We start from the raw sequence: 20,816 nt of genomic DNA, 5'->3' as shown, positions 1-20,816 counted from the left end.
GTGGCCAGCGCCAGACGCTGGTCAACACCCGTCTGAAGGAAGGGCAACACCCTAGACACCGAATAAGTGTCAGGAGAGAAACCCCTGGATTCGCACCAGGCAAAATACGTCTTCCAAGTACGGTAATAAACCTTCCCCGAGGAAGACTTCCTCGCATTTATTAAGGTGTGAATGACCTCAGGGGAAAGACCCCTGTTCTTCAGGACCTCGGTTTCAACAGCCAGGCCGTCAAAGCCAGCGACTGTAAAGCAGGATGGAAGATCGGTCCTTGCGACAGAAGATCTCCTCGAAGAGGCAGACGCCACGGGGCGTCGATTGCCAGATTTACGAGGTCTGCGTACCAGGACCGGCGAGGCCAGTCCGGTGCCACAAGAATCACCGTGGTCGATTCCGCGTGTAACCTGCGAAGGAACCTGGACAGCAATTGAATCGGTGGGAACGCATACATCAGTTGGTACTGATGCCACGGGCAATCAACGCGTCCGACGCGTCTGCCCGAGGATCGCGTGTCCTTGCCACGAACCGTGGTACTTTGTTGTTCAGACGAGACGCGAACAGGTCTACCTCCGGAAGACCCCACCTCGCGCACAACATCCGGAAGACAGCCGGGTGAAGGGACCATTCCCCCTGGTCCAGGGTCTGGCGGCTCAGATAATCCGCCTGCCAATTCTCCACCCCCGGAATGTGAACTGCCGATATCGCCGGGACATGCGTCTCGGCCCAAGACAGAATCGCGGCCACTTCTCGAGCCGCCCGGGCACTCCTGGTGCCCCCTTGGTGATTGATGTAAGCCACCGCCGTGGCATTGTCCGTCTGCACCCGAACCGGGTAGCCGTGAAGATTGTCCGTCCAACGACGAAGACAGAGGAGTATCGCTCGCAGTTCCAGAACGTTGATCGGAAGGGAGGATTCCTCCGTCGACCAAACACCCTGGGCGGACAGAACGCCCAGAACACCACCCCAGCCCGACAGGCTGGCGTCTGTGGTGATCACCGTCCACGAAAGGGGACGAAAAGACTTGCCCCCCGATACTGAGGGGGATTGAAGCCACCACAGAAGATCCCTTCTGGTCTGAGAACTCAATGACATCTGGAGATCCAGAGACTGCGGACGCCCGTCCCACTTGGACAATATCTCCGCTTGGAGATCCCGTGTGTGAAACTGGGCGAAGGGAATCGCCTCGAAAGCCGAGACCATCAATCCCAGACACCGCATGCACGTCCGAATGGACGAAGATGGAACGTCCCTGAGGGACCTGACTGCCTCCTGAAGAGCTGCGAGTTTTTCTTCCGTCAGGAAGACCTTCGCCTGGACAGAGTCCAGAATCATACCCAGGTAAGAAATCCGAACCGATGGGCACAATGTCGACTTTGGAAAATTGATCGTCCAACCAAACTCCTGCAGAGTCTGCAACGTGAAGGACAGATCCTTCTCCAGACTCTGGCTGTTTGCAGACCGAACCAGAATATCGTCCAGATACCCCAGAACCGAAATGCCCTGGGCCCCCAACAAAGCCAGAACCGGTGCCAGCACTTTGGTGAACACCCTCGGAGCCGAGGCGAGACCAAAAGGCAACGCCACAAATTGGTAATGATCTTCCGCTATGGCGAATCGAAGGTACCTCTGGTGACCCTCGAAAATCGGGATGTGAAGATACGCATCCTTCAAGTCGATGGAAGCCATGAACTCCCCCGGAACCAGGGCAGCCACCACCGACCGCAGGGATTCCATGCGGAACTTGCGCACCCGCACAAAGCGGTTCAGCGCCTTCAAGTCCAGAATCGGACGCACCTTGCCCTCCTTCCTGGGCACGGTGAACAGATTGGAATAGAACCCTCGAAATCTGTCCCGATGAGGCACCGGGACCACCACTCCCTGAGCCCTCAGGTCCTGCACCGCTAGATGCAGGTCCCGCAAACGCTCCGGGGATAACAGAAGATTTGAGGGAAAAAATCTGCTCTCCGGCCGAGAGAGAAACTCGATCTTGTAGCCAGATCGAACGATTTCCTGAACCCACCTGTCCCGAATCCGGGACAGCCATGGCCGAGGGAAACCGAACAAGCGTCCCCCCACCCCTGATTCGGGTGAGGGCGCCCCTTCAGGCCGCACTGTTGTGGGCCGCAGAACCGGATTGGCCGGACTTTTGCTTACCTGCCCACGGCTTCTTGTGGGAGCCTTGACCCTTGGACGGCTTGCCCCTATAGTGTGACCGAAAGGCACGAAAGGACCCCTGAGGGGGCCGAAAGAAAGCATTCTTTTTTCCAGGAGCCGTCTTAGTCTTGTGGGATTGAGGTAAGAGCGTACTCTTACCCCCCGTGACCCCTTTAATTAGGGCATCCAGGGATTCGCCAAAAAGGCGAGAACCATCAAAAGGCAGATTGGCCAAGGTCTTACGTGAAGATTGATCCACAGACCAACACTTCAACCAAACCAGGCGGCGAGATAACACCGCCACACTGTGTACACGTGCAGCCAACGGAACCATATCCAGGTCCGCATCACACAAATACATGACACCCTGATGGATTTGATCCACCATATCCAAAGTCGCCTGGGGGGCAGAATCAGCCACCAGGACACGCCTAAGCACCTGCGTCCAGCTCGCGACCGCCTGGGCCGCCATAAGTGAAGCAATAAAGCTTTCAACATAGAACCCATAATAGAATAGGTATGACGGGCAAGGGACTCCATCTTTTGTCCGTGGCATCCCGGAACACCGGGGTGTCTTCAGCAGGAATCGCAGTGGACTTGTTCAAAACTGCTATCGCATGGTCCACCGGAGGTGGGACACACCAACGCTCAGCTTAAACCTACTTGGTACAGCAAAAGGATTGCGTATATTACGCCATTGTTCTTTCACAGCACGCTGAAAATCATCAGTGCATGGAAACATCTGATGATTTGCGCCTTTTCTGCGTCCCATAAGCCGCCAAGGCAGCTGGAGGACATGTTTCCTCCTCCAAACGCAGAGTTTGCTTGATAGAAGCAACCAAGTCATCCATGAGTGCAAGCTCTTCAGACGAGCCAGGGGGAGAAATATCAACCCCCTCTACCTCAGCCTCCATTTCTGACCCTATAAGGTCCAGGGAGGAACGAGACCCCGATAAGGAGATCTCTGCCACAGCAGCCCCAGTACCATCACCCTCTGAATCAGAGGAATTGAAACTCTGGGCATTTTAGAGGATTGAGCAGCCACCAGCATTTGCACCTGAGTCGCAAGGCTAGCCACAATCGCAGCCAAATCCCCCCCGGGGGGGGAAACCGCAGTCCCCTGGCTTCCCACTAAAGTGGCAGGAAACTTGCATTCCTGAGAATCCATGACCGCCCCTTTAAGAGAGCGCTGCGATCGTAGCCCACTCACACTAGGCACCCCACACAAGGGACCCCCACAGGGACAAGTATACCAAGGCAGGATACAGGGAATAGAGAGAAATGAACCTGGAGAGATCGGTGCTGCTGCTGCTGCCTGCGGTGCTCCTGAAGGAAAGGAAGTGCTGGCATACAGGGCGCTCTAGTAAAGCCTATGGAGGCTACAAGAAAATGGCCGCCATGCATGTAAAACATGCGGCCGGAGCGATCGCAGCCAAAATGGCGCCGTTTTGGCGCCGAAACCGCCGCTCCCACACCCCATGAGGGTGAAGTAAAACACACCATCTGCCCAAAAAAGGAACATGGTAAACCGCCGCAGCGGTGCTGTAATGTGCCCCAAGCATGAGAAACTCAAGCCCCACAGCACACAGCCGTTCACACAGACAGAAACTGACACAGAGTGCAGCCAGCCCCCCCTCCTGCAGCCCACAGCATGCAATGTGAGAGATAGGGAAACAGTAATAGTGTGAACACAGGGCAAGGTACACAGTCCCAGACTGACACCCCCCAGACAGACAGGTCCCCACATAAATGCACTTACCTCTTACATGGCGTGGGGGACCCGCACAGGCGAACAAACCGCTGTACATGAGGCAGGGAGAGTCGCATCCAGGACGCATCAGAAGGGGGGTTGAGAAACCGCACAGCGTCCGGTGAGGTAGCCACCTCACCTAGCATCCCTGCACGGAACAGGGATGGGTCGTTCAGATAACTCAGGAGCGATACCTGACTGAACGCTCGATGGCGGGCTGAGAAACCACTGACCCACAGCCTGCTACCAGGGGGGTCAGCCCGAGACGCAGCCCGCATGATCCTCTTCTTCCGAAGAACTAACTAACGCTGGTAAAATAACAGCTAACAAGAAAGAGAGAAAAAACTCAAATAAAATCCAAAGAAAGTTAAGAGAGCTGAGACAAGGTGCCCCAGCACAGAAACTTCCAGCTACTCCTGACAGCTAGACAAATGAAACTGAGTTGGATACAGGAAGTGGAGGGTTATGTACTGAGGGGACCACCCCCTGGGGGTGGGATATGTTAAAAGTCTTTGTACTAACATATTCTGTTGCCTAGCTACTCCTACGGAATAGAGGACATAACCCCATTGGAGATGAATATGAAGTGGGCGGCGACTGTCGGAGGACGTAAGAGAAAGATGTATTTTAACCACTTGCCATCCACCTAACTGTAAATATACAATCATGTTTTTGACATTAAGTCCCTATTCAACACTGCGGGTTCCCGCATCGCATTTAAATTGCATGCAGTTCACATTGCCATATGCGAATTGGTGTCAATACAAAGTTAATGACACCCCCAGATAAGTTTGCATATTGCAGTGTGAACCGTCAATTTGGACATGAATCATATCACATGGGTGTTCACACCTATTCCGATTCTGGTGCGGACCCAAAAAAGGGTCCTGTGCGAGTTGTGTCCAAATCCAATGCAAATTCAGCCAATCTGTATGGCCGAATTCGGCATCGCACAGACATCGCAGCCAGAAATCCATATCATCAATGTGGAAACAAGGCTAAGCGACTGAACTATGCAAGAACACATGGGAACTGGGATGCAGAAAAATGGCAGCAGGTACTCTGAACTGATGAGTCCAAATGTGAAATATTTGGCTGTAGCAAGAGGAAGTTTGTTGGGGGAAGGGCTAGAGAGTGGTACAATAATGAGTGTCTGCAGGCAACTGTGAAGCATGGTGGAGGTTCCTTGCAAGTTTGGGGCTGCATTTCTACAAATAGAGTTGGAGATTTGGTCAGGATCAATGGTGTCCTCAATGCTGAGAAATACAGGCAGATACATATCCACCATGCCATACCCTTCAGGGATGCGTGTGATTGGCCCCAAATGTATTCTGCCGCAGGACAACGACCACAAACATACACCCAATGTCATTAAGAACTATCTTCAGTGTAAAAAAAAAAACAAAAAAAAACAAGGAGTCCTGAAAGTGATGGTTTGACCCTCACAGAGCCCTGATCTCACCATTATGTCTGTCTGGGATGACATGAAAAGACAGAAGGATTTGAAGCAGCCGACATCCACAGAAGATCTGTGCTTCGTTCTCCAAGATGTTTGGAACAACCAACATGCCGAGTTCCTTCAAAAACTGTGTGCAAGTGTTCCTAGAAGAATTGGTAATGTGGGGTGTTGCGCTGTGGGATTGGTAATAAATAAGTGATCTTGTAAAAAAACAGTAATTAAAATCTAAACAGACTGATCCATAGGTGATGTGATAAAAGGCCTTAAAATAAATAAATTAAAGCTGGGAAGATAAGATGAATGAAGGAGTGAATCTAAGCCCCCGTTCACATGCAGGCGACGCTACTTCGCACCGCGACCTCCAAGGTCGCGGTGCAAGCAGCGCGCCGCGACCTCGGAGCGGCCGCCACGGACTTCATAACATTGAAGTCTATGGCGGTCGCCTCCTGGTCGCCCCAAAGAAGCTCCGGACCCTTTTTCTAAGTCGGAGCGACTTGTGTCGCTCCTATTAGAACGGGTCCGCAGCTTCCCTATGGGAGGTGACCTACGGCGGCCAGGTCGCCTTAGTGTGAACGGGGGCTAAAAAGACAAAACCTTATTATTGATGACAAAAAATAAATATGTAATAAAGGGAGGTACAAAAATATCCTCTATCATACAAATCTGATAAAATGGTATTAAAAGAAAAAAAAAAAATAGTGTCGGTCACCATGTGACAAATAAAGCTGTGAATAGTAAAAAAAATGCTGCGCAATCTTCCAGCGATTGCTACTTCAATAAACAGTCTTCTGTGCAGACCAACAGTGAAAACCAAGATATGTGAATCTTCAGTGCAAATTACAACTTTGTGTGCACAAGCCGCTCACCTTACTGCTGTAAGGTAACAGTGTTGAAATAAAACTTTTTCCCACTATTCCTCCATTTCTAGCTCATCCAGGGTTAAGGATAGGTCTCTTGAATAGCTTTTCCATATATAGAACTGGTCCACGCCGTTTTATATGTGGGCAAGAGAACAGAACTCCATAGCGTGATACCGTTTACATTTTTTAACCACTTAAGCCCCGGAAGATTTTACCCCCTTCTGACCTTGCAATTTTTTACTGCGTGACTAACGGACAATTGCACGGTCGTGCGACGCTGTACCTAAACTAATTTGACGTCCTTTTTTTCCCCACAAACAGAGCTTTCTTTTGGTGGTATTTGATCACCTGTGCGATTTTTTTGATCATGCGCTATAAACAAAAAAAGAGCGTAAATTTTGAAAAAATAACAATATTTATCAAGTAATCAAAATGATTTAACATTTTCGGCCAATTTGTTTTATGCTACATATGTTTGGTAAAAAAAAAAAAAAAAAAAAAAAAAAAAATCGCAAAAAGCGTATTTTGATTGGTTTTGCGCAAAAGTTATTGCGTTTACTACAAAGGGAAAGATTTTTGTCATTTTTGGTGTTTTTTTTTTTTAACGAGTAATGGCGGCGATCTGCGATTTTTTTTGCGGGACTGCGACATTGCGGCGGACAGATCGGACCCTTGACTGACATTTTTGACACTTTTGGGGTTACCAGTGACATTACTACAGTAATCAGTGCTATACATATGCACTGTTACTGTAAAAATGACACTGGCAGGGAAGGGGTTAACTGTATTGGAGAGGGAGGGGTTAAGTGTGTCCTAGGGGCGCGTTTCTAACTGTGATTGGACAGGTCTACTATTGTAAAAACAGAGATCAACAGTTCTACATAGTAGAACCGTCTGATCTCCATTTTTACACAGGGGAGAATGACAGGCGGCTTGTTTACATTAGCCGCCTGCCTTTCTCCCGACGATCGCCAAGTGACCGGCGGACATCGGGTGCGCCGGTCACTCGCACTGACTCCTCAGAGAACGAGCCGCCGCGGCGGGTGCGCGCTCGCCCGCTATTGGCTCACAAACCGGTGACAGGCTAGTGACGTACTGGCACGTCACTCTGCCTGGCCGGGGCTGACCGCCGCAGTATATTTACTTGCGGCGGTCGGCAAGTGGTTAATAAAATAAAAATAGGGTACTCCCTTTTAAAATCAAATAAAGGCGTATGACATCCACGAGCGCCGAGCTCGTATACCATCTCTTCCGGTATGTCAGGGCCCTACGCATTACGTCACAACACGTGACTTCATTAGGGAATACCAGGAGATGTTTGTGTGAAGTTTAAATAGAGTCCTAATTGTCTTTAATCAATCGGCCATTTTGTCAAAATCGGTGCTGTATATACAATTTTGCCGCAGATGTCTACATTCAAAATCACTGTGATCTTTATATAGAAGTGCAAATGGGTTAGAAATGAGCTAACTAAGGTAAAAAATTGCTTTTAATAGCAATTAAATTTATATGAGTAAATTGGCACTGGATAAAAGTCGGTATATAACCGAACATGTATGAACAGGAGGGGGGACAATGCTAATATAATCCAATATATGAAAAAGAGCTCCGGTATATCGGAAGGGATACACATAGATGAAATATGAATAGTAACACTAACATGTTGAATACTCAGATAATTTGAATACTATGAAAAAATGAAATTAAAATATGAAGATATAAATGTATAAATACTAAGTGATGAATGCATCTCGGGTGGGGAGCCCACCACCCAAAAGCCAACTTCGGCCCAGGACACAAAGGACTCAAGGACCACCGTCAGTGCGTCGATCAATGGTTGGGACTCAGAAGGCCCCGCTGCCTCAGAGAGGGGATCAGATTGGGAGAGGTACTCTAAAAGACTCCATGAGTCACCAGGGGGACCACACAAAAAAGTGTAAACTCTACTAAGGGACACACACACCGCTCTGGCAGCACACCCGGTTGCCAGTTACAGAGCCCCAATCAATCCTCAGCAGAGAGGGAGAGGACCCCACCAGACTCACCACCCCCCAGAAAACAGGCACCGCAGCCACTAGGAGAATCTGCACTGCACCTACTGCATTTAGGAAAAGATCCAGGAGTCAGTACCAGGGGATGAGGAGGGGATCCCACTGCCAAAATCACCGCCCATAGAGCTCCATTGTCATGGCTCCCACCGTTTTCTATGGCAAACCACCGCCAAATGGCCACCGGACTACACAAATATGGCCACTGTGCATTGCAGCACAAAGGCTACAAGAAAATGGTGGCACCACAAGGCTCCCAGGGACCCCTAGGCCTCAGGATAAGCACAGGCAGGATGGGGGGCCCTTGCCGGAGCCCCCACCAGGTACAGCCCACCCCACGGTCGCCAGCAGCGCATACCCCCCCCCCCCCCCGGCAGCATAGCTCCCTGCCCCACTCCGGGAGGTGTACAAGATCACCCACAGTCCCAGCATTAGTGGAGGGGGGGGGGGGGGAGTGTCTACTGGGAAGGAGGGGAACCCGGGGGTCCGACCGTCCCATGGAGGGGCACCCGTCCACCCAAAACCCTCAAGGGGGAGAGGGGGGGACAACTACTCACCATACCAGGAACCAGGTGGGCATCGCTCCAGACAGAACACCTCGGCATCAAAATGGGGGGCTGTCGGCCAGGAAGAACACTGTGACTCGGGCCGAGACCCGGTCGTATGCGACTTCGCAAAGCATTTAAGTCGCAGGCCAGCCCCCGTCCGGTGGGGCTATGTCGCGGCCGACCTAGCGCGGAGCTGAGGTCTGTGCCCGCTCGCTGGCCAGACTGGGGTGACCACTGGACCTAGATTATCCAGACCGTCGCCCAGTCCGACAGTTGATTGAAGAACTCACAGGATAAAAAACAGGAGAAAAAAAATCTAATCTAAAAAGAAAAAATTGCCAGGACCAGAGATCCCAGCAAGGCACTAGGTCCTTACTCCTGACTAGGGAGAGAAAAAACTGAGTACCTATAGCAGAGAGAGGGAGTATACCCCCCTGGGACTGCCCATAGGCGTAGCCAGACACATTTTCTGCCTAGTGTCCTACTCCTGTAGGGGCAGTATAACCCAAAGGTTAAGAAGATCAAGAAGCTGTGTGCATCAACGAATGAAAGAGAAATGTAAAAAACCTGATTTATTCATCAATTTAGGCCAATATGTATTCTGCTACATATTTTTTCATTAAAAAAATCCCAATAAGTGTATATTGATTAGTTTGAGAAAACGTTATAGTGTCTGCAAACCATGGGATAGATTTATGGAATCTATTTTTTTTTTACTTGTAATGGTGGGGATCAGTGATTTTTAATGGGACTGCGGCGGACAAATCTCACACTTTTTGGGGACCAAGGACACCAATAAAATGATCAGTGCTTAAAAAAAAAAAAAAAAATTAATGACACTGACAGGGAAGGGGTTAACATCAGAGACGATTAAAGGGTCAAGTGTGCTCCTAGGGAGTGCTTTCTGTGTGTGGGGTGGTCTAACTGGAGGAAGACAGAGATCCGTGTTCCTGTTTATTGGAAACACAAGATCTCCATCTTCCTCTCTGACAGAATGGCGGTCTGCCTTGTTTACAAAGGCAGACCGCCTTTCTGCCTTTCCTCTGAACGATTGGCAGGTCCCAGCGCACATCGTGTCCAGACAGGTACATCGCGATGTTCACGCAGGAGGGTCGCCCTGTCACAGAATATTCGCATGGGGTGGTCCTCAAGTGGTTAACATGTAATTGTGTGGTCATGCAAAAAAAAATATATATATTTTCTATGTTCTGTTAAAAAACAAATTCAATAAAATCCAATTTCTTCATAAACTTAAGCCAAATGTATTCTGCTACATATCTTTGGTAAACAAAAAAAAAATACCAATATATTAATTGGTTTGTGCAAAAGTTATAGCACCTAAAAGCTATGGTATATATACTGGAATTTACACAGCTTTGATGCTACACTGATAATGACAGTGATCAGTGACTTCTAGTGTGACTATGGTAGGGCGGCAAACAATCTGGCACTGACACTATCTAACTAACTTACATGGACGTCACTAGTGACACGAATACAGTGATCAGTAATACTCACACTTGTATAAAGTACTCGAAACCCATACTTGAGTAAAAGTACAAGTGCTCGATCAAAAAGTGACTTGAGTAGAAGTGGAAGTGCTCGATCAAAAAGTGACTTGAGTAGAAGTGGAAGTGCTCGATCAAAAAGTGACTTGAGTAGAAGTACTAAAGTATTCAACATTTTTTGTACTTAAGTATTGCAAGTAGTTTTTTTTTTTAAATTTTGCTACTCAAGCACTGAAAGTAAAAAGTACCAGTAGTTTTTTTTTTTTTTTTTAAAAATTGCTACTCAAGTACTGAAAGTAAAAGTACAAGTACTGTGTTATGTAGTTATTAAAGAAAGAAGTCAAAAGTTTGAACATCATATTGTTTTTTATTATTTCAAATGATTAACCTAAAAGGACAATCCCAATTCCTTTGGCTGTAACTTTTTGTAAACAAAAACAGATAAAGTATTTCCCTCCCTTCCCCCTTTAAAGCATCCCTCCTTCTCTTCCCTGCATGTTTTTTTTCTTCTCCACAGCTTATTGGAGCGCAAAATCATATATAAACCAATGTGATATACAACAATATATTCCAATAATGAAATAAAGGAAGAGTGTATGAAATCAAAGTCAATAAAAAGTCCATATATATATATATATATATATATATATATATATATATATATATGTATATATATATATATATATATATATATATATAATGCCATAATACCATATATATGTGACAAAACAAGATGAATATATTTTCAAAGGTGCAGGAATCAAACAGGTGCTATTCCAATAATAGGTGCAGACTCCTCCCACCACCTTGTGGATTTCCCCCTTACCCGGCGGATGAAGGTAAGTGCAAAATAATATCCAAATAGACTCTCCCAGTGACACAAAACTCCAAAACCTGTGCTCTCAACTTCCAGTGAAAAAAGCAAAATCAGCCTCTTACCAGAAAAAAGGTCTATGTACGCTTGTGACTCTCCTTGGTTGGGGGAGGTTCTCCTTCCCCTTCACAGCAGATATGAAGACCATTTTATTTATACATACAGTAGCATTTATTTTCGTATGCGCTGATTTACACATGACATTATACACATTTTTTTGCGCTTCATGAAACCTGCCATCAACTGTTCTGGCAGTGGTAATTTTTATAATTGTAACGAGTAACTATGCAGCACAAAAAAAAATATCGGAGTAGAAGTATTGAAATCATCGAAAAAATGTAGTGAACTAAAAGTGGAAGTAGGAGAAAAAAAATTCTACTCCAGGAAAGTACAGATACCGCCTTTCCGTACTTAAGTACAATAGTGAAGTAGTTCTACTTAGTTACTATACATCTCTGGTAATACTGTACTAATGACACTGGCTGGGAAGGGGTTAACATCTAGGGGCAATCAAGGGGTTAACTGTGTGCCTAACAATGTGTAATGTGTGCTGCTTTTACTTTACTATCTGGCTGAAAACAGCCGGATTGTTGCTCTCTGTACATAAGAGTCCTGTATGTTTGTAAACACAGAACTCTGTGTATGATTGAACACAGCCGATTGGCTGAAATCAGCTGCCAAACTTGTGCTGTGTCCAATCACAGCAAGGGTCAGTAGAGGATGGGCGCATGCACGCCCCAAACCTGGAAGAAAACCGGCAATGTACAGGTACGTTGTTCGGCCTGCCAGTGCAGTACAACTATTGTGGGCAGGAGCCAAGCGGTTAACCACTTTAGTCCAGGCCTTTTCTGGAACTTTTTGTTTACAAGCTTAAATATGTATTTTTTGCTAGAAAATTTCTTTGAACCCCCAAACAATAAAAACCTTTTTTTTTTTTAAACAGAGACCCTGGAGAATAAATGGGCGATCGTTGCAATATTTTATGTCAAACCATATTTGCGCAGCGGTCTTTCAAACACTATTTTTGGGAAACAATTAACTCTGTGAAATAAAAAAGTAAGGCTAACTGTCGCTCGCCTGGGAGGAGCTAGGGGACGGGCGCACGCCGCTGACGGCACTCTCCCGCCCCCACTCGGGAGCCAATGCGTGTGTCAGGCGGCTCCGATTGCCGCCTGACACTCACAATCATTCTCTGCTGAGAGAGAAGGACGGTCGGCTGTTGTAAACAAAGCCAACCGTCCTCCCTGAAATGATAACAGAGCTCCTGTGATCCTGCTATATAGGATCGCATGTCTCTATGATCATTTCACACAAGTCCCTCCCCCCACAGTTAGAATCACTCCCCTAGGCTCACACTTAACCCCTTGATCACCTATACTGTTAACCCCTTCCCTGCCAGTGTGATTATTATAGTAACAGTGCATATTTATAGCACTGATTACTGTAGTAATGCCACCGGTAGCCCCAAAAGTGTCAGAAATGTCAGTTAGGGGTCCGATCTGTCTGCAGCAATCTCGCAAAAAAAAAAAAAAAAATCACAGATCGCCGCCATTACTAGTAAAAAAAAAAACAAAAAACATTAAAAATGACATTAATCTTTTCCGTAGTTAGTAGACGCGATAACTTTTGCGCAAACCAATCAAAATCCGCTTATTGCAATTTTTTTTTTACCAAAAATATGTAACAGAAAACAGTTTGGCCTAAAATGTTAAAAAATTTTGATTTTTAATTTTTTTTTTTTTGAGAATGTTATATAGCAGAAAGTGAAAAATATTTTTTTTTATTTTTTTTTTTAAATTGTTGCTCTTTTTTTGTTTATAGCACAAAAAATAAATAAAAATCACACAAGTGATCAAATACCACAAAAAGAAAGCTCTATTTGTGGGAAAAAAAAGGATGTCAATTTTATTTGGGTACAGCGTCGCACGACCGCGCAATTGTCCGTTAAAATAATGCAGTGCCGAATCGCAAAATAGGGCCTGGTCATTAAAGCGGAGTTCCAGCCATTTACTCACCTGTCCAACGGTCCAGCGATGCGGCCGCCGGAAGCCTCGATCCTCTCCCTCGGCGCCGGCATCACTGCTGTGGGCACCCGGCTGTTACAGTTTGCGGCTTCACAGCCGGGTACCCACTGCGCATGCGCGAGTCGCGCTGCGCGCTGTGTTTGGCCGGCAATCTTCTGGGACCTCTGACGTGTCCCAGAAGATTGCAGGGAGGGAGGGGGAGAGGAGAACTTCCGCTCAGGGCGCCGCGGCGCTCCGAGCAGAAGTGGGAGCGGGTACCTGTCAAAACTAGGTATCCGCTCCCCCCCCCCAAAAAATGACATGCCAAATGTGGCATGTCGGGGGGTCAGGACTCCCTAAAGCGGAAGTTCCACTTTTGGGTGGAACTCCACTTTAAGAGGACAAATCCTTCCTGTCTCAGAGTGGTTCATATCAAAGTAATGACGTATTTATACTGTGGGCAGTCTTGAAGTGCTTTTAACCACTTAAGCCCCGGAGGATTTGGCTGCTAAAAGACCAGGGGGTATTTTGCGATTCGGCACTGCGTGATTTTAACGGACAATTGCGCGGTCGCGCGACGCTGTACCTAAACCAATTTGACGTCCTTTTTTTCCCCACAAACAGAGCTTTCTTTTGGTGGTATTTGATCACCTGTGCGATTTTTTGATCATGCGCTATAAACAAAAAAAAGCGTCAATTTTGCAAAAATAGCAATATTTTTCACATTTTTTATATGAAATTCCCCAAAAAAAATGTAAAAATCAAAATTTTTTAACATTTTCGGCCAATTTGTTTTATGCTACACATTTGGTAAAAAAAAAAAAAAAAAAAAAAAAAAAAAAAAATCGCAAAAAGCGTATTTTTATTGGTTTGCGCAAAAGTTATCGCGTTTACTAACAAAGGGAAAGATTTTTGTCATTTTTGTTGTTTTTTTTTTAACGCGTAATGGCGGCGATCTGCGATTTTTTTGCGGTACTGCGACATTGGGGCGGACAGATCAGACCCTTGACTGACATTTTTGACACTTTTGGGGTTACCAGTGACATTACTACAGTAATCAGTGCTATACATATGCACTGTTACTGTAAAAATACACTGGTAGTGAAGGGGTTAACTTTATTTGAGAGGGAGGGGCTGTGTGTGTCCCTAGGGGCGTGCTTCTAACTGTGATTGGCTGTGGCTTGAGCTGTAGGAACACTGATCAACGGTCCTACATAGTAGAACCGTGTGATCAGTGTTTCTACACCGGGGAGAATGACAGGTGGCTTGTTTACACAAGCCGCCTGACTTTCTCCCTCTCCCCCGACGATCGCCGAGTGACCGGCGGACATCGGGTCCGCCGGTCACACGCGCGGGGTCCGTGACCGCGCGGGAGCGCGCCTCCGGCGGCGCGCGCTCGCTCCCCAGAGCCTCACAGGCTAGCGACGTAGACCTACGTCGCTCTGCCTGTGAGGGGCTGACTGCCGCAGTAAATATACTGTGAGCAGTCGGCAAGCGGTTAAAGAAAAGTAAAGCTTCTCTCAAACTGTATTGCAAAAAAAAAATAAAGAAAACACATTTCGATGCATGTACAGTGGGTATAGAAAAGAATCACCACCCAAAATAATCGCATTTTGCTACTTTGCAGCCTGAAATGAAGACAAACAGTTTTTGTTTAAGTCCCCGTTCACACTGGGGCGACCTGTGAGGAGACCTGGTTGCCTCACAGGTCGCCCTATGCTCGCCTTCCATAGGGAAGCTGCGGACCCGTTCTAATAGGAGCGACACAAGTCGCTCCGACTTAGAAAAAGGGTCCGGAGCTTCTTTGGGGCGACCCGGAGCGACCGTCATAGACTTCAATGTTATGAAGTCCGTGCCGGCCGCTCCGAGGTCGCGGCGAGCTGATCGCACCGCGACCTCGGAGGTCGCCCTGGGAAGTCGGATCGCCCCTGTGTGAACGGGGCCTTATCCAGCTGTATTTACTTAGTGCAACTTATAACATCCAAGTGAGAGCTATAACACCATGTCAGAAAAAAATAAACAAAATTCAAAAACAGAAATCGCTGAGTTGGAAAAAGAATCACCCCCCTTATGTCATTGTTTTGTTGAACCACCTTTTGCGTTAAACACAGCCTTTATTCTGTTGGGATATGTCGCTACTAAATTTTTCCCACTCTTCTTTGCAGAACTGCTCGAGTTCAGTTACATCTGTTGGCGCTATATAAATCCTGTATAATAATAATTTGATGGCGACCGTTTCTGGACTGCAGTCTTGAAGTCATTCCACAGATTTTCATTGGGGTTTAAGTCTGGGATCTGACTAGGCCATGTAAGGACTTCAACTGCTGTGTGGTCATTTTTTGCTGTGTGCTTTGGGTCATTGTCATGTTGGAAGGTAAACCTTCTTCCCATTGACCACTTTCTGGCAGAGAGAAGCAGATTTTCTTCAAGAATTTGACAGTACTTTGCCCCATCCTTTTTTTGCATCCATCCTGACAAGTGCTCCAGTCCCTGCTGCAGAGAAACACCCCCAGAGCAGAATATTACCTTCTCCCATAAGAGGATATTACCACCTCCATGCTTAACTGTAGGAATGGTGTTATTTGGATGGATTTCCGCCAGACATATCGTTTGGTGCTGAGGCCAAATAATTAAATTTTAGTCTCATCTGACCATAACACCTTTTTCCATGTGGCCTCAGAATCTTCAAGGAGCGTTTTGGCAAAGCTCAGTGGTGACTGCATGTGGCCTTTGAGGAGTGGCTTTTTTCTTGCAAGCTACATTTGTGGAGAGTTTGTGATATTGCTGTCACGTGCACACAATGACCACTCTGTAATAAATTCCTGCAACTGCTTCAAAGTTGCTGTTGACTTCTTGGTATCCTCTCTGACCAGTTTCCTCCTGGCTTTCATCCGAATTGTAGCGGCGTCTTGATCCAGGGAGGGTCTGTGTTGTACTAAATACCTTCCACTTCTTAATAATAGACTGTGCTTCTAGGCATTGATAAAGCCTTTGAAATGTTTTTTTTATCCACCTCCCGATTTCTGCCTGTCCACAACTTTATCCTGGAGATCCCGGTGACAGTGCCTTGCAACCCATAGTTGATTGTTTGCTTCAGTTGCACTATCAGGGACTGAAATGCACCAGGAAAGCTCTTTTCACGCTGAGCTAATCAAAATTAAAAGTCAAATGGTTTTTTGTGCCATTGAGAAGGTGATTAGCTACACCTAATTGAGCTGATTAATTTTTAGGAGGGGGCAATCCTTTTTCCAATTCAGTGATCGTTTTTTATTTTTTTTCTGACATGTTGGTGTTGTAGCTTAGATGTTAAAGGTTGCACTGGTCTGTCTTCATTTTAGGCTGCAAAGCTGTGATATTTTTAAAGTGTCCCCCGTTTAAAGGGATTCTTTTCTATAACCACTGTAAATAGTCTATACCCCACATCTCTTCTCTGCCCTCAAAAGCATCTGATCAAACTGGGACTGGTATGATTAGATGCTTGTGTGTCCAGTAATGGCTGGTAAAACAACAAACCAAAACCATAAGTGATGAAATCCTCTTTGCTTCCAGCTTTGTTTGTCAAAGAGGAGGTGTGGGTACAGAATGTACCTTCGATCCTCTGTACTCAGCCGACCACACAGGATACAGGTGTCCCAGGCTCCCTAATCACCCCAGAGACCTTGGGATCTGCAGAGGGCCCCTTTTCAAGCACCTGAAAAAGTGATCAGGCAGCTGTAGAGGAAAGCCCATCTCTGCCTGCAAATTTTCATACCAGGATCAAGGGTGCAGCCATGAGCTTGGTATTACCGCTTCCCAACAAGGACGTATACAGCCGTGGCCAAATGTTTTGAGAATGACACAAATAATAATTTTCACAAAGTCTGCTGTTTCAGTGTTTATGATGGCAATTTGCATATACTCCAGAATGTTATGAGGAGTGATCAGATGAATTGCAAAGTTTCTCTTTGCCATGAAAATGAACTTAAAAAAAAAAAAAAAAAAAAAAAAAAAAAAAAAAAAAAACACATTTCCACTGCATTTGTGAAGAAGGCTTCAGGGCGCCCAAGAAAGTCCATCAAGCGCCAGGACCGTCTCCTACAGTTGATTCAGCTGCAGGATCGGGGCACCACCAGTGCAGAGATTGCTTAGGAATGGCAGCAGGCAGGTGTGAGGGCATCTGCATGCAGTGAGGAGAAGACTTTTGGAGGATGGCCTGGTGTCAAGAACGGCAGCAAAGAAACCACTTCTCCCCAGGTAACACACCAGAGACAGACCGATCTTCTGCAAAAGGTACAGGGATTGGACTGCTGAGGACTGGGGTGAAGTAATTTTCTCTGATGAATCCACTTTCCGATTGTTTGGGGCATCCAGAAAAAAACCTTGTCCGGAGAAGCTAAGTAAGGAAGCCACGGCTCTTGCTAACAGTAAAGAATCCTGAGACCCTTCATGTGTGGGATTGCTTCTCAGCCAAGGCAGTGGGTTCACTCACAATTTTGCCTAAGAACACAGCCATGAAAAAAAGAATGGTACAAAAACATCCTCCAAGAGCAACTTCTCCCAACCACCCAAGAACAGTTTGGTGAGGAACAAAGCCTTTTCCAGTATGATGGAGCACCTTACCATAAGGAAAAAGTGATAACTAAGTGGCTTGGAGAACAAAGAATCAAAATTTTGGCCAGGAAACTCCTAGCCCTTAATCCCATTGAGAACTTGTGGTCAATCCTCAAGAGGCGGGGGTGAATAAAAAAAAAAAACCCACAGTTTCTGAGAAACTCCAAGCATTGATTATGCAAGAATGGGCCGCCATCCGCCAGGATATGGCCCAGAAGTTGACTGACAGCATGTCAGGGCGAATTGCGGAGGTCTTGAAAAAGAAGGGTCAACACTGCAAATATTGACTCTTTGTGTAAACCTAATGTCATTATCAATAAAAGCCTTTGACACTTATGAAATGCTTGTAATTATAATTCAGTATACCATAGTACCATCTGGCAAAAAGATCTAAAAACACTGAAGCAGCAGACTTTGTGAAAATTAATATTTGTGTCATTCTCAAAACTTTTGGGCACGAATGTAGTATGTGTGGAAGTCGGGAAGGGGGAAATATGGGGCTTGACTTCTCCTTGTTACCCATGTCACAGGCAGCAGCCACCCAGCAGGGGCGCTGGATCCTCCGGTGAGCCTCGTTGTCATAATATAGAATGTCAGACTGACAGGTTACAGTCTTACCAGCAGGAGGAGGAGATAAATAACCTGACGTCACTAGTACAAAACTCTGGGGCTCAGTTTCAGCTACCACTGGGGGCTTTGCAGGCAAGGAGAAGCAAAGCAGGAGAAACCACAATGCAGATACAGATGGTTATCCACCGTGACAGCACGCTGCCTCCTGCGGGAAACTTTCTACTTGTCTAGGGAAGCGGAGATCCTGTCCTGGGGAGAGGATCAGACTGACCATAGCTTCAGGACCGCTCTTCCGTATGGATGTTGGCGCCTGAAGTTTATACCACACAAGCACCGTTGGAACACCCATAGGATTGCCATCTCAAAGACCCTGGCAGGGTAATCAGCCACAAAGTGTTGCTGGCCTCCTGTAACGAAAGGTCCAGTACAACTGGAAAGAGGCAGCGATTTTGCTCCTTGGTGGTGGTGCTCTTTTCGTTGGATAACCATAATTGGTGGTGGATGGTAACACATTATATGCTGGACAGTGAAGCATTAGTGTATTATTGAGTTGCTCTTTATTTGGGACTGTACCCACTGGAATTTATTACTATGTATACTCACACCTTCATTTTATATACATGGCATTTTAAAGTGTAACTCCACTTTTGTTGAGAAAAAAACATTCCCCTCTGGGTGATCTCTGTACATTGCAGGGGTTTTAACAAACTTTGTTGCAGATTCCTACCTTCTGTTCCTCTGAAGACATCATTGTCTGTTCCTCTATGCTGAGTGGGTCTATCTGTCAGCTGCAGGGCTCTAATGAAGAAAGCTGCTGGGCTTGCATCCCTTTAGATGTGTTCCTATTGGGAGTATCTCACCAAAAATGAAATTTGTGTTGCAGGGGATGCCAGAAATCTGACTTGTATCTTAGTGTAGACTTCTGGGAAAATTGGTGAGCCAATCACACAAGCAGGAAATTATGTTTCTGCTGGTGTGGTCAGTATACATTCTGTGTACAGAACAGCCCCAGGCGGCCATATTGCATTGCGTTTTCAGAAAATTACAACAGCTGCAGATTGAAAAGGAAAGGTCATTTTTAATAACATTAAATTACAATATGATTTGTGTCCCAATTGTATACTCTATATTGTTTTTCTTTATTAGCTTTTTTTCCCCACGAAAGTTGAGTTACCCTTTAAGCACAACTCTGCTTTTTTATTTATCTGTATGTATGTAATGATATTGCACATTAGAGGTTCCCGCTATGGAGGGTTTCCCTTTTCTTTAGGTTTATTCATTTATTTTAGCGCTGTTACTCATCCTAATAGATACAGACAATACCTGGAACATCTCATTTATCCCCTCTCCGCTCTGTGCTGAGGTCTCGAAGTACAGGAAGCCACGGCTCTCTGCCCACAACCGACCCTCACTCTCGTCCACGCAGCGATGCTTTGCGCAGTCAATCTGGAAGAAGCAGACAGGTTACATACAGTAAGGGCCAGGTAGCTAATGTAGACATCAAAATACATCTCGTACCCAACTTATAGGCAGTCAGATCGTCCTTTATAGATGGCATTTAGTTCCCTAGCTACTTACCACGTCGGCTCTTATATCTGTACACCAGTGTTAATTTTGTCGACAAGATTAAAAGAGATAAAAGTCTTTTTTTTTTATTTCAAAAATAACAAACATGTCACACTTACCAGCTCTGTGCAGTTGGTTTTGCACAGGGCAGCTCGGATCCTCCTTTCCTTAAAAGGCATAGAATGCATTCAGATTTAAAAAAAAAAAAACCTTCCGCCTTTAGAACCTATTTTATGAAAATTCTTTTTATTTTGATTTTCATAGTATAAAACATCAACAGTCAGCACTACAAAGCAGTAGGCACCTATCTTTAGAACTACTTTAACACTCAATTAAAATAGGACTAAAACTAAAAAAATTCCGATGGCTTAAATACGAAAAATAAAAATGTAATTTTAATTTAACCACTTTAATACCGGAAGGATTTGCCCCCTTAACCGGTTGCCGACCGCCGCACGACTATATACTGCGGCGGTCAGCCCCGGCCAGGCAGAGTGACGTATCGGTACGTCACTCGCCTGTCACTGACTTGCGAGCCTATCGCGGGCGGGCGCGCGCCCGCCGCGGCTCGTTCACAGACAAGTCAGTGCGTGTGACCGGCGGACTCGATGTCCGCCAGTCACACTGCGATCGCTCCTGTGAAGGGAGAAAGACAGAGCAGCTTATGTAAACAAGCTGCCTGTCAGTTCTCCCTGTGTAAAAGTGAAGATCTGTCCGTTCTACTATGTAGAACGGTTGATCTTTGCTTTTACACCAATAGGAATGTCCCTATACAGTTAGAATCACGCCCCTAGGACACACTTAACCCCTCCCTGTCCAATAAAGTTAACCCCTTCCCTGCCAGTGTCATTTTTGCAGTAACAGTGCATATGTATAGCACTGATTACTG

At 46.1% G+C, this 20,816-nt stretch overlaps 1 protein-coding gene across 1 annotated transcript in view; it reads right to left on the bottom strand.

Annotated features, from left to right (window-relative positions):
• Nucleotides 1-20,816, bottom strand: part of DNAJC27 (DnaJ heat shock protein family (Hsp40) member C27) — a 48,341-nt gene that overhangs the window by 12,051 nt on the left and 15,474 nt on the right. Inside the window, exon 3 of the mRNA XM_082252585.1 lies at nt 19,685-19,807. Coding sequence (XP_082108711.1) covers nt 19,685-19,807 — 123 coding nt within the window. The remainder of the gene's footprint in view (nt 1-19,684; nt 19,808-20,816) is intronic.

This window comes from Pelophylax lessonae, assembly GCF_965119305.1.
Source record: "Pelophylax lessonae genome assembly, chromosome: 3".
NCBI lineage: Eukaryota > Metazoa > Chordata > Amphibia > Anura > Ranidae > Pelophylax > Pelophylax lessonae.
The sequence above is the reverse complement of the archived record's forward strand: the minus strand, read 5'-3'. Positions and strand labels throughout refer to the sequence as shown.